At 39.1% G+C, this 13,646-nt stretch overlaps 1 protein-coding gene across 2 annotated transcripts in view; it reads left to right on the forward strand.

Annotated features, from left to right (window-relative positions):
- The first annotated feature begins 1,626 nt into the window (after positions 1-1,626).
- Positions 1,627-13,646, forward strand: part of SMAP1 (small ArfGAP 1) — a 106,687-nt gene continuing 94,667 nt past the window's right edge. The window contains exon 1 of one of the 2 annotated variants that reach the window (XM_087817469.1): positions 1,627-1,853. In XM_087817469.1, coding sequence (XP_087673595.1) covers positions 1,736-1,853 — 118 coding nt within the window. In that variant the 5' untranslated portion in view covers positions 1,627-1,735. The remainder of the gene's footprint in view (positions 1,854-13,646) is intronic. The other variant, XM_087817470.1, reaches the window with a different exon arrangement.

A 13,646-nucleotide genomic window follows, 5' to 3' on the forward strand; every position in this document is an offset into this window, starting at 1 on the left:
TGCTCAATAGTTCCCTCCCTAGGTTTTCATCTATTTTTTTAAAAAATATATCTTTATTGATTTCAGAGAGAGGAAAGGAGAGGGAGAGAGAGAGATAGAAGCATCAATGAGGAGAGAGTCATTGATCGGCTGCCTAACCCACAACCCGGGCATGTGCCCTAACCGGGAATCGAACCTGATCGCCTGGATCCTAGGTTGACGCTCAACCGCTGAGCTATGCCCGGTCGGGCCCTAGGTTTTCATCTAAATCAAGACAGTCTTCAAGATGTGGCTTAAAAGTTCTACCTCCCACATGATGTTTTTTTCTGTTTATTGGAACTCTCCCTGATATCCACCTAGTTATTATTGTCAGAACTACAAAGTTTAAGCTGTAACTTATTTAATTACTCAGCATATTCACTGCCATTACAATTCAATTTAATTCCACAAACATTTTGAGACCCTGTGCCAAAAATGGGGCTAGGTGAGCAGGAGGGTCACCTTTATAAAGGGCCTAGACTAGGAATTGGCACTATAAATATGAGACACATACTCCTGCTCATTGCATTTGTTAGCATAAACCCCATCACAGGCAAGGGCCATGTGTATTCTAATTACATAAATCCCATATTAAAATTGCTTGTAAGACAGAACATGCTAAAACATTCAAATTGCCTCACTCAGGGTTCAAATCCCACGAGCCTGAAGTGGAAACTAATTAAAAGTGTCTCCCTAGTTTTCTTTTTCATGAATTAAAGATCACTGTTTATACAGCTTCTTGTTAAAGTGACACTGCCCAGCATGTGGCTCCTCCAGCACACCTTCCACTCCATATGGAAGGCCTTATTGCCAGATGTTTTACACTCTGCAGTCAGGCTACTTTGAATTTGAATCTCAACTCCTCCAATGAGTAGCTCTGTAACCAGGGCAAGTTACTAAACTCCAGGTCTCATTTTCCTACCTGTGCAAGGAGGATAACAATATTACAGGGTTGTGATAGGGGTTAAGTGAGCTAATCCTTCATGGCACAGAATAATTAATAAATGTTAGCCCTCAATGCATGTCACTACAAGACAATTTCTTTCCCCTAAAATGGAAGAGACTGTTTTGTCTACTTTATTCTACGCGTACCTCTAGCTTCCAGAGTCGTGCCTACAGGTGAATAAGGGTCGAGTGAATAGATCTCCCCAGTCACTTTTATTTCTGCATTTCCAATGCTGTGCTAGAAGGAGCAAAGCCAAGAAAGCAACTGAAAACCGCCTCTTTGTAAAATACCTTCCCTTACCGGGCTTTACCCGTGGCCCTCAACGACAGTCACATCTCAAAAGTGGGGAAGCCCACGGCGGACGGCGCGAGATACTTCGGAGGATCACCTTGGGCTAAGGGCTGTGCGTGGGAAGCGGCTGGCTTTCCGGGAAGTTCGGCGCATGCGCAGCGCGCCCGGCGCCTGGGTATCTTCCTGCGGCGCCACCCGGAAGCCTCGGCCTAGTCCCTGAACCTCCTCCCCCTCCCCCTCCATCCCTCGCGGGCTCCGGCGGTGCGTGAGGGGCCGGCCGGGCGAGGAGGCGGGACACGTCGGCGCTACCACCGCCGCCGCCGCTGCCGCAACTCCTCGGGTTCCAGCTGCCGCCGCGCTCGCTTCCTGGGGCTGAGTCCGCCCGCGGTCCCGGCGGCGCCAGGTGCGTTTCTCCAGCCCGGCTCCTGCCCGCGTCCGCTGCCGCCGTAGCTGTCCCGGGCTCCCCGCCCTGCTGCCGAGATGGCGACGCGCTCCTGCCGGGAGAAGGCTCAGAAGCTGAACGAGCAGCACCAGCTCATCCTGTCCAAGCTTCTGAGGGAGGAGGACAACAAGTACTGCGCCGACTGCGAGGCCAAAGGTAGCGCTGGACGTCGCCTTCCCTGGTCCGGGCCTCCTGCAGCCGGTGACCTTCCCGTCGCCGCGGCGCCCGGGGCCCGAGCGGACGCCGCGGCTGCGCCCGGTCGGCCGTGGCCCTGACGGGAGGGCGGGCGCGGGGCTCGAGGGGACCCTCATCTCTGCCCGTGGCGGCGGCGAGGTCAGGCCCACGGTGCCGTCCTTGGTCCCAGCCTTTTCTTCTACCCGGCCTCGGGGTTGAGCCGGTGCCAGCGTCGTGAAGCTCGGACCCTGCACAGGGCCTGGGCTGGGGTGGGTCTGGGAGCGCGGAACCGGGCGCCGGCCTGGGCTGTGCTTGGGGTTAAAGGGTTGTCCTCCCTGGGTAGGTCTCAGGTACGTCCGTGGGTGGGGCCACCCTTAAGTCTCCGCGCCTTGACCCTCCCCCCATAACTTCATTCTTGCTGCCCGGGCCCCGATGTTCCGTAGCCCAGGTGGACCCTACCTGCCTGCCCACCTGAGAGCTTCTCAGGGCTTTTGCTTCTGCTTCCTGAGGAGGAGGAGAGTGTGGTGGTCCTTTTCGGTGGGATGTAGTTTTACTGAAGAAAACCATTAGGGAGGGGTCTTTATTATTAGTAGTAGTAGTATTGTTTTAGTCTGGATGTTAGCCAGATTGAATAGGAATTTCATTACACGAGTTTCTTGGACAGTAGGCTTATGTTCCTGAAGATTTTAATAATTAGATTGCCTCTCACCAGGTAGTTTGGGTGAATATATGGACACAGGTTTGTGTGCCCCATAAACGTTGAAGGTGCATTTTAAAGACCGAGAGATGAAAAAAAATCTAATTTTAGGTTTGTTCAGTTGGAGGGCTTTCAGCCTCAGCCTTTGGAATAGATACACTATTTTTAGCCTATATGTTTTGGATTCCAAGATCTGATTTATATTTAATGTCTTAAAATTCATGGAAAAAGTGTTTCAGATTTTTAAAACAAATTTCTCACGTGGTTAGGAAGAGATCTTGCTTGCTTGTAAATTGGTTTATTTGTTTATTCGGTGAGAAATAGGTAGTTCTCCAAAACAGGAGTCAGTCAGTCTTTGGGAATGTGTTCCAAATAATCATTTAGGATTTCTGCATTATTTGACCTAGACTTTTCCTGAAGCTTTACTGCTTTTCCACAATACTGTATAAATGAGTCTCATGTCAGTAGGCTGATGTTTGATTTGACTAAGCCACACAGCATCAGCAAGTTACTACCATAACAGGTACTGGATTTCTGTAACTAGACCATTTTATGAGCACTTTTCTATATAGTAACTTGATTGAGCCAAACTTCTATTTATTCTGTGTGACCTTTCAGGTGATGTGTTAAAAATGCCTGATTATTGTAGTAATATTTGTTTACCCGATATTATGTGTGTAGTGTTTTTGGGGAATACTGTTCTGTATTAAGGCTCAATTGCTCACTCATCACTATACTAGTAAAACACTGAAACTGGGCCTTAAGAAGGCCAGAAAAAGAAAGGAGCTGAGGGTATATGGTATGCATTTTGAGTAATAAGTAACGTGGTTAAGTAGAGATGCTAGTAAATATGAAATCATTAAAAATAATAAATTTCAGTAATTTAAGTATAGAAATAATGGAAAAATAATTTTTGTTCAGATTTCTTTCCCCAAAAAAGTACTGTATAAAATCAGATTTTCATTAGCGCTTTCTAAAATAGTTTATAGGTTTTTTAAAAGCCATCATTTACCATGTTAACATTTTCATTTACCTTTTTTTTAAGGTCAGGGAGGAGAAACGTGTACTTTGCAAATTGGGACGAAGGTTTTATTTTTGACCTGAGGAATAGGAAGCATCCGTTTTGCTCACTATTTGTATTGACACTTAGGGTAATAGCAATATATCGAATAAATGTCTTTTTAATTTTGGTTTTGTTTGGTCTTTTGTTTGTGGGTTTGTTTTTGAGAAGTGGAGGAAGTGGATGAGAATAGTAGTATCAAGAGTTCAAAGATGCAACATGAAGAGCATGAACTCCATAGTCATGATTTAGAAAGATCATTATTATTTTTTTCTTTGTGCTGCTAAATCTAGAATAATGTTAAAATGATCTTCTAAAGTATTTCACCGTTTTATCTTGATCTTTCTGGGGGGAAAAAAAAGACAGTTAAGGACACTTATTGGTTTAATGAGACTTGATTTTATGCTTGTAATAAGTGAAAAATTTGAGATGATTGGACAACTGATGTAGTTAATTAAATATATTTTGTAAAGTTTTTGAGTCATCGGTTGAACCCATTTATGAGCTCTTTTGGTAGAATTCTTGGCTTGTTACATGATTTTGGATTTACTATTATATTTGCCAGGTGACACAATAAATGTAGGTTGTGAAATTCAGATTAAATGTACTTTTAAAAGACAAGCTAAGTGTCTTATTCTACAGTTCAGTTATTATAAAGAGATTACTTACTGTATATATGTATATTGGTGTTTTCTTCACTATCTAGTAAACTCTACATCAAGCTTTTCATGTATTTTGGAGCAATTTCTTAGTTAACTCACTTTTCTTTCTTTCAAAGAATGCTTCTCCCACTGCTCTTTGAGAACATGTGCCAAAAATTAAAGTCTAGGGTAGAGATTGCCTTATTCTGTTGAGTTATAATGGTTGGTAGAGGTATGTCAATTGGATTTGACATTTTCGTACTGAGTCATCGGTGTGTTTCCTGAATTGACAGTATTTAGGAAGTAAGGAAGAAGAAAAGGATGGCATAGGTGCCAGTTTCCTGTTGTTGATACTGCTCTTACCAGATCTGTTGAGCAACTGGAGAATAAGAACAGGCAGATGGAGCTGCATTTTTTTCTCCCTGGCCTCATTCATGATTCTGTTGGTTATTAATTGGTGGCACTTTATGGAGCAGTTAGGATTTAGAGGCCCTTGCCAACTTAAAGTTTAGTTTTTAGTATTTAGAGTTTTATGCACAGTAATACTAGCTTTGATTCTGGACATGTATATGTTGGCATGAAAATGTGTCTTTTGCCAAAAAGTTTTGAGGTAGTCAGAATCAAGATTTTTCAGTCCTAGAGATAATTTCTGTTCCAGTGGATCTTGTATTGAGATGCTAAGCTCCTTGCTCAGATCGAACACTCATTTCTTCATTCAGCAGATCTTGACTTGAGGGGATGCTGTTAAGCACTGTGTATGCTTATGGAGCTAAAAAAGTTTGTAAGACCTAAAGCAGTTTGTTTAGTGAAGGCAGCATTTTTGCAAATGAATAATTCTAAAAGAGTGTTCTAAGTGTTACTTATAGTAGTGGTTGTAAGAAGTACCTCCCTTTCCACTCATTTTGGGCTGCTGTCTCCCTTGCATTCTGACTTGTCTGTAAGTTGTTTTCACATTTTTAGAATGCTACCTCAAGGCCTTTGTACATGCAGTTTCCTTCTGCCTAGGAAACTAAAATTTTTTTGCCTGATTAGTTTTACCTGTCTTCTAGTTTCTGTTTAAATGTGTTTTCAGGGGAAATGATTTTCCCTGTTCCTTCCAGATTAGGTTAGACTTGACGTTTATACATGTAAACACACCCTGAATGTTTTATTACACTTACCACAATTGTAATTAAACATTTTTTGAATATTTATTGGATAAGCTATATCCCTTTTGGATTATATCTGTAAGAGAGAAGAAACCTTGTCTGTCTTGTTTTGGTTTATATCCCTAATCCCTCCACACAATGTGGTAGGTAAATGTAACTCAGCAAGTATCTTTTGAATGAATGAATGTAAATGAGCACAGAGCCAAGGGTATGCAGCAAGGTATATGGAAGAGAGTGTACATATGGGCATGTGGAATGACTTTCTTGGGAAAGATTCACAGAAGGAGCCTTGTTTGAGCTAGATTCTGAAGGTGAAGTGGGATTTCAGATGGAGAAGGATTAAAGGACATAGTCTGTAAGGTGCAGGTATATAAAAGAACATAAGAAGTTTTCATGTGGCCTTTTTTTAGTAAGTTTTCTTTAAGCATGGTCAGATTTGGGGGTGGCAGGTCAGAGGAAGAACTAGAATGGTGAGAGATTTCAGGCAAGTCACTTAGTTATAACAGCTGAAACAAGAGTATAGGATGTCTTGAACTCAGTGTCAGTGTATCATAAGTCGGGGTATGGGGCAGGAAACAGAACCACTGTAGCTATTCTAAGGAATAGGATGCTTATAACATCATGGAAGGGCTGCAGGAACAAAAGTCAGGGAACCACCGCTGGACTACTTTCAAGGCTACATAATATTGCCATTGCTACCAACACCTCCGCTGCTGTGGCTGCTTCTTACCCATGAGACTGGTAAGCTGATTGGAGAACCATTACTGGTTACTGCAGTCGTTCAGTGTTTACTAGACATTTTTGTCAGTTGCCTTACTGTAGGAAGATGGTCTTTGCTACACTTGTGCCTTCCATGTGCAAAAATTTGCAGACTTACGTTCAACACCTTGCCTTCAAGGCAGTCTTTTAGCTTTCTAACCTCTTCAGATAGTAGAAAGGTTAAATGGAACTTGTAAGACCCAATCCCTGAGTCTGCTACAGGCAGTGAGGATGGAGATCATTTTTTAAGTGTTTGATATTTAAGAGTTCTTATGTAAACTTACTTTAAATAAATTCATACTAAAAAGTTCACCTTGAGGAACTGGTGTTTATGACGATGTTGATGCTTATAGGACAAATTGATGTAATCTAAGATCTGTGACTGTAATTCATCTAAAGAGACCTGCCAATCTAAAAGTTCTCTCACAATGCTAAACTTCAGCCTGATTAGTCCTTTGTTCTGGTAATCCTCCTACCTCGAGGTTTTTCCTGATGATTATGCATGATTATGCTCAGAGTCCTGGTGTCAGAGCTGGGATAGGAACCACTGGTCTCTATCTGATTTATCAGTTTAAAACTTGGCCTGCATGTGGACCTCCTTTTTTCTCTCTTCCAGTTCTTCTTTTTCTTTTTTTAAAGATTAAAATATTCTTTTATTACTTGATTTCATTAATTGTAGAAATGTATCTCCATAATCCTTGCTGTAAAACATATATAGAGTACCCTAAAAAAATGTATACACACTTTGCATGATTATAAAGTCAGTGTTTATTACCATACAGTTCATTTTCAAAATTTAAAAGAATCTACAGAAGTGAAGAATTTTTCTTGTCAATGCCTGTTTTCAAACTGTTGGTCGTTTTGGTCCAGGCACTGCTGATAACTAGAAGCAATGGAATCGCAAACATCAAGAATCATTTTGTTCAGTATTTGTGTGCCCTCAATTTGTCGACTATTGCTGGTTTTGTACTATAAGGTTTATCTTTTGTGAGTTCCCATAAAAAAGTCTAGTGAGTAAATTTTCTTTGTTCAAGGCTTAGTCTGGCTTCACCCATTATTTCCAATCAGTTAAACCTGAAAAGGAGTGAAAATTAAGTGAGTTGTCAGCTGTTGAAGTGTGTATACATGTTTTTGGGACACCCTGTATATAACCCTTATTGACCTATGAGGATTTGAACCTGTCTTTAAGGGAAAGTCAAATGTGACATTGTAATCATACACCTTATAAACTCAAGTGTTTTCCTGCTGCTGCTGCTACTACTAGTCTTTTCACTGCATGAAATCAACTGATTTTTCCTTCCATTTCTCAATAGAAGATCAAAGAACCTGTTTAATTGGTAATTATCAAAAGTGTTGACTAACTGCCTTACATTCTGACCACTGTGAAGAATTGATTTAACAGATGTAATTTTTTTGGCAAATCAATATTTTCTGCAAAGATTAGGTACCATGTCAGGTACTGTTGTGTGTGCTAAAAAATTTTGGCAAAAAAACTAGTTAGGGATCTCAGTGGACATGAAACAATGATCACTTAAAATATAATCTATATGTAGGCTGTAGATTCATTAAATTTAGCAATGGGAGAGCTTAGTGTGACCTGGAGATGATAGAACCTTAAGGTTGGAAGTTAAAAAAAATCAACTAATATCACATATATACATATAAGTTTTATAGTGCTTTCTTCTTTCTAGGCACTGTTGTAAACACTTCGCATATATTAATTTAATCCTCAAAACAATTTTTTGAGATAGGTACTATTATCCCATCTTACAAACAAGTAAACTGAGGCACACAGAGCTTAAGTAGCTTTCCCAAGGTTATACAGCTAGGAAATGATAGAGCCAGACATTTTTTTCATTAAAAGAAATTTTGTTTTGAATGGCTACTATATTTCAGGCACTTTTCTAGGAGCTGGGAACAGGTAGATAAGGGCTATGCTCTAAAGGATCTACTAGTTTTATTGGTCTGTTGATCTACTAGTCAGTTGGAAGCAGGCCTGATTTGCAAGGTTGGCTCTTGGCTGCCATCAGGGAACTTGAATTTGGGGAAGGTCTCACCACCCTAAGTATTAAGTCAGTTACCTAAACTATTTATACGAAGTACAAAGTGTGGTTTATGCTGAACACCTGCTTTCCTTCTGGGACTCTGAAATTTGCATATGTGCTAGGCAAGGGTGTCTGTATGATCAGACCCCCTCCCCCTCTCCAGGCAATAAAAGCCATAGGCACGAAGTTTCTAATGAGCTTAATTGGTTGTTAACATGTCATACTTGTCAGAATTCTTTGCTGGGAGAATTAAGTGAGTTCCGTGCAACTCCGCTTGAAGGGTATACACCTGGATGTTTGTGCCTGTTTGGTCTTGGATTTCAGTCCATGCATCATTTCCCTTTGCTGATTATCCTTGGTATCCTGCTCTAATAAATTATAGCCATGAGTACAACTGTATATTGAATTTTGTGAGTCCTCTTAGCAAATTACTGAACCTGAGGGTGGTTTTGGGAATCTCCCAAAGTAGTTGATAATATATATTTTCACCCTTTATATTGTACAGGACATGTTGGAGTCTCAGCTAGCTCTAGAACCTAACCTACTATCAAGGGTACAGCCCAGAGGAGCAGGTATGAGAATTAGAGGAAATTATAGTCAGAATTTGAACCCAGGAGATCTATCTCCAGTGTCAGCGCTGTTAACCGCATGTTCCATGGCATGAAGGATGAAACATGCTTTTGCAGTTGAAATTTTGTGATAGCAGAGGTTATTGTTGGGAAGAGAGTATCACCTTCAAGCTGACTTAATCTATTTCTCAGAGAGATTATTTCCAAATGTATTTCCATATGGACAGTGTCTTTGTTTTAACTTATCTCTGCATTTAATAGTAGAACCCCCATAACTTCAAAATACTAATATAAACAGAATAGAACATTTTTTTCTAATCACTGAACTATTCTACAAATTGATTGAATCTGTAGGTGAATCTTTTAGTGGTTTTTGTTTGTTTTTTGTCTTCCTTATAACTTTTTTGTTTTTTTCTGCAGTTATGTCCTTAGGTCAGGTACTAGTCATCTACCCTAGTTTTTTAAACCATAGAAACATGATAGAATTGGAAGAGCACTGGCCTGGGTTAAGTTAGTAAAGTTAGGTTTGAGTTCAGGCTTTGCCTCTAAGTTGTTTGGTGACCAGTTGTCCCTATACTCATTAAGCCTTACAGCAAAGAGTTACAGTAAAACCTTGATATAACGGACTAATTTGGGATGAGGGGGTGTCCGTTAAAGCTGAAAGTTCGTTATATGATAAAGTAGGTCTAAAGTATGTTAAAAAATTGTCAAATTAGTTACTTTACCTGTTTTTCCTTATGTAGACAACATTTGTGTAATTAAGTATGTATGAAAAGTTTAATTTCACAGAAAAGTTTTCTGTATGTATTACTAATGTAATTTTAAATTTATACTGACTAGGTCTAGTAAATGCATGCATTCACCAGTCTCAGCAATAAGCAAATGCGTGCAGCTGGGGCGTGGCATAGCACACGTGGGAACATCAGCCAGCATGTGTTCAAACTGATGCTAAAGTCACACCATGCAACAATAGAACTAATTACTGCATGCAGTACAGTGTGATCACGTGGTAATCATTAAATTGTTTATGAGTAGTGACTCTTGGATTTAAATATGTGGACTATAGTGGTAGATATGCAATATTTAGTTATGTTGGCGAAATTACCAGTGTTTCTTTCCCAACATATGGTCTGGTCTGTTTGCTAAAATTTGTTAAAAAGTAACAGTGAATTAATAACAAACAAAAAAACCCTTTTAACTTAATTATAAGCAAATCTTGGTTAAACACACTTTAAAATTAATAGGATGTTAATTTTCACATATGACATATGGACTGGAAATTTTTTCTGTTAAATCTGAAGTTCTTTAAATCAAGGTCCAAAAAATGGAGGGTTTACTGTATTTCAACTCTGATGTGAGCTGTATTCTTTTCTAAACCCCATGCATCATGTCACTTCTGTGTCAGTATTGAATGTAGTTATGTTAACTCTGAATGGCATTTAGCTATAGTACAATACAGAAATGATTTTTAAAAATATTTCACATAAAACAGAGCTTAGATAAGATACTGTTGGAAATATGTGCTAATTTCATGCCCACATATATTTTGAATGGTAAATGTGAGGGTTTTGAGGATCCAAAAAGGAGAGAATTATAAGCTTTTTAGTAATTCTTCTTTCTCTGAGCCCTCATGTGCCCCCCCCCCCCGACTCTCCCAACAATTTTTGGTTTCCATTTCACAAGAGATCCAAGTGACTGCTTTTAGGAGTGACTGATAATAGATCTTCAGAGGTCTGCCATTGATCTTTTGTAAAGAGTGCATTTCAAGGACCAGTGATCACATGAAATTCAAACTTAAAAAGAAAATAAAGGGGATTTTGAAGATTCTGTGGGAAATCATATGTAAGATAGCTTTATCTTCCAATATAAGAAAATTTTAAATGAATCTGTACCCTCGTTGATGGCCATATGCTTTCTAATTTTTTTGGTTGCAAACAGCACACAACTGTTTACTCAGAATAAAATCTCATATGTGAAGGTGTATGGTAGAGCATACCTGTTTGATTTGTACTACCAGGAATTGGAGCCAGTTTCCTTCCTACCAGTAGTGCATAAAGACTAGCTGACTCTGTGTACCCAACCTGTTGCTGGGTATTCATGTTTTAAAGTTTTTGTTTTTTTTAAATCCTCACCTGAGGATATGTTTAGTGATTTTAAAGAGAGGGGAAGGGAGGGAGAGAGAAAAACAGAGAGAGAGAGAGGAACATCAATGTGAGAGAGAAACATTGGTTGCCTCCCACACCTGCCCTGACCAGGGATCGAACCTTAAACCTGGGTATGTGCCCTGACATGGGATCGAACCCCCAACCTTTTGTTGTACAGCACATCACTCCAACCAACTGAGCCACCTAGTCAGGGCCGGATATTCATGGTTTTGAAAAGCTTCCTTGATATAGTTGGTGCAAATAGTATCACACTGCATTTTGCATTTTCTTGGTACTCTTCAATATGCTTATTGGTCATTTCTATTTTTTTATGATTTGACTCATCATTTTGGAGGTGAGGGTGGGCTTTTTTACATTTTTCTCTTGACCAGTCACATTGGGCAGTAACACAAAATTCCAGACAACATTGATTCCTTTGAGTATGGTGGTAGGCCACACCGTTTAATCCTAGATTCTGTAAGCCCATGAATAAGTGATGTTTGAGCACTTTGGACAGATTTTCAGTCTCTCATCTACATTTTTGTGTGACTATGAAATGATAGAAAGTTTAGATATAAAGGAGATGTGTCATGGTATCTGGTCTAATCTCCTATTAGAGAGATGAAACAGATCAAGAGAGGTTAAATTACTTGTTCAAAGTTGTGTGACAGTGAGAGAACATGGGAATGAACCCAAGTTGTCTGGAAACGTGCATATTGCTTTGTGCACCCACAAATGAATGTGTTACCCTTGACTTTTACAAAAGGTAACTTTAAGCTTTTTATTTTTTTCATTTGCTTTACTTTCAGCCATGTATACAATGAGAAAGGAGATAAATCCTAGGTTTAACCAACTGTGTAATGGCAGAATATTTAGATAAAAATTAGTAATCAGAGTGAGGAATGATTACACATTAAGTATTTACTTAACCAGTTTATTTAAACACAGATTTGGCAATAATGTTAACATGTTTTAAAACTTGGAATGCTGTTTATTAGTGTTTGAGGTGTTAACTAGAAGCAAATGTTATCTCATGAATTCTGTAAATAGTGTCGAGAATAGTTTAAAAGCGAGAGGTATTTGTAAATATTGTTAAGCATAAGAAAGGTATTTGTAAATATTGGGTATCTTTGGCCTTGCGGGAGAGATTTTGCAAATAAAAAACACTAGAATATTTGTGAAAGAGTAAACAAAATAAAGGAAATCTGTAATATGCTTGCTTAAACTTTGAACTTTTAACGTCAAATTTTCAATAAGAAATAGGTTTGACAAGGTTTAAACTTTAGGACAGGTGAAACAAGGATTATTGATTGTTAAAAATTAAGCTTCATTTCATTTTCTCCTTTTATCTTGTATCATTCTGATGACCAGTGAATTCTTCTTAAATGATTACCATTGTTTAACTTCTTTGCCAGAGTAAATCAACATTTGAAAAATAGCAATGGCATGCTGTATTTGTAGAGTTTATTAGTTCCCTTAAGAACCTTCTAACTGTTCAGTGGCCTTATGATATTTTGAATTTATTTACGTATTTTTTCCTTCCCAAGTTTAAGGGAGAAATATAAAAAAACATGGTTATATAATATATAACTATTATTCTATATTATTGTTTCCCCTAATTGACTGTGGGTTGGCAGATCTAATTGTCTGCTGTTATCTTTGAGAGGCTTCTGGTTCAATAGCTAAAAGCATGGGCTTTGAAGGCTGACTGCTCTGGCTTAAAACTTCAGTTTTTCCATTGCTGCCTTTGACTTCTTTCTTTTCTTTTTTTCCATCTCTTTCCTTCCTTTTTCTTCTTCCTTCTGTGTGGTGGGAGTTTTTTATTTTAGCTTTCTAAGCCTCAGTGTCATTACATGTAAAATGGCCATACATGTGTCATAGGGTTGTGTGGATTAACTGAGCTTGTGAAGTGATGTCTAGCACAAAGTAGGGTTTGATAATTATGTCAGGTTTCTCTTCTTTTTTTAAGCACTCAGTCATTACTTTGCAGGAATCATTTGTGAATTATATTTTGTTTGGTCAACGATGTAATTGAATAGATTTTGAGGCTAGATCCACATAAGAATACTTTTTGGAAGGCTCAAGAAAAGAAGGTAATTTCTCTCTCTCTCTCTCTCTCTATATATATATATATGCACACATATACATATATATAATGTATATTTATATTTACTCTGTATCTGCTGTTCCACTAGAGTAGACATTAGGACGAGGTATGCAACAGAAGCCCTGTCCCTGCTCTTTAGGAGTCTTGACTTAAGGAGACAGATAGTCCATAAACACAGTACATTCTGGATACCTGCATGGAAAGAATAGGGCAAGCATTAAGTGTTACAGAAGTTCAGAGAAAGTTGAAATCACCAAGAGCGGGAGTTGGGAGAAGGCTTTTAATGAAAGAGGTAGTTCTTGAGGAAGAGTAGAATCAAACATAAAAGAGAAGAGTGGCAAAGTTATTCTATGTAGGGAGAAGCTAAGCTGGTAAACAGGTTAGTGCGTATACTTAGTACACTTTTTTACATTCCTGGAGGCAGGTATAAGGTACCAGGCTGAAATTTAGGGGAGGGGATAGATGGGGGTGATTGCTGATTTGGGAGTTGTTTGCATGAAATTGTTTCCCAAAACCATGGGTGGATTAAGGTACTTGTAGATCAGAGGGTCTATGACCAAGACTATAGGAAGGCAGCAGTAGGAAGTAAAATCATTGAAGAAGCT

Source organism: Miniopterus natalensis, chromosome 5, assembly GCF_054644295.1.
Source record: "Miniopterus natalensis isolate mMinNat1 chromosome 5, mMinNat1.hap1, whole genome shotgun sequence".
Taxonomy (NCBI): Eukaryota; Metazoa; Chordata; class Mammalia; order Chiroptera; family Miniopteridae; genus Miniopterus; species Miniopterus natalensis.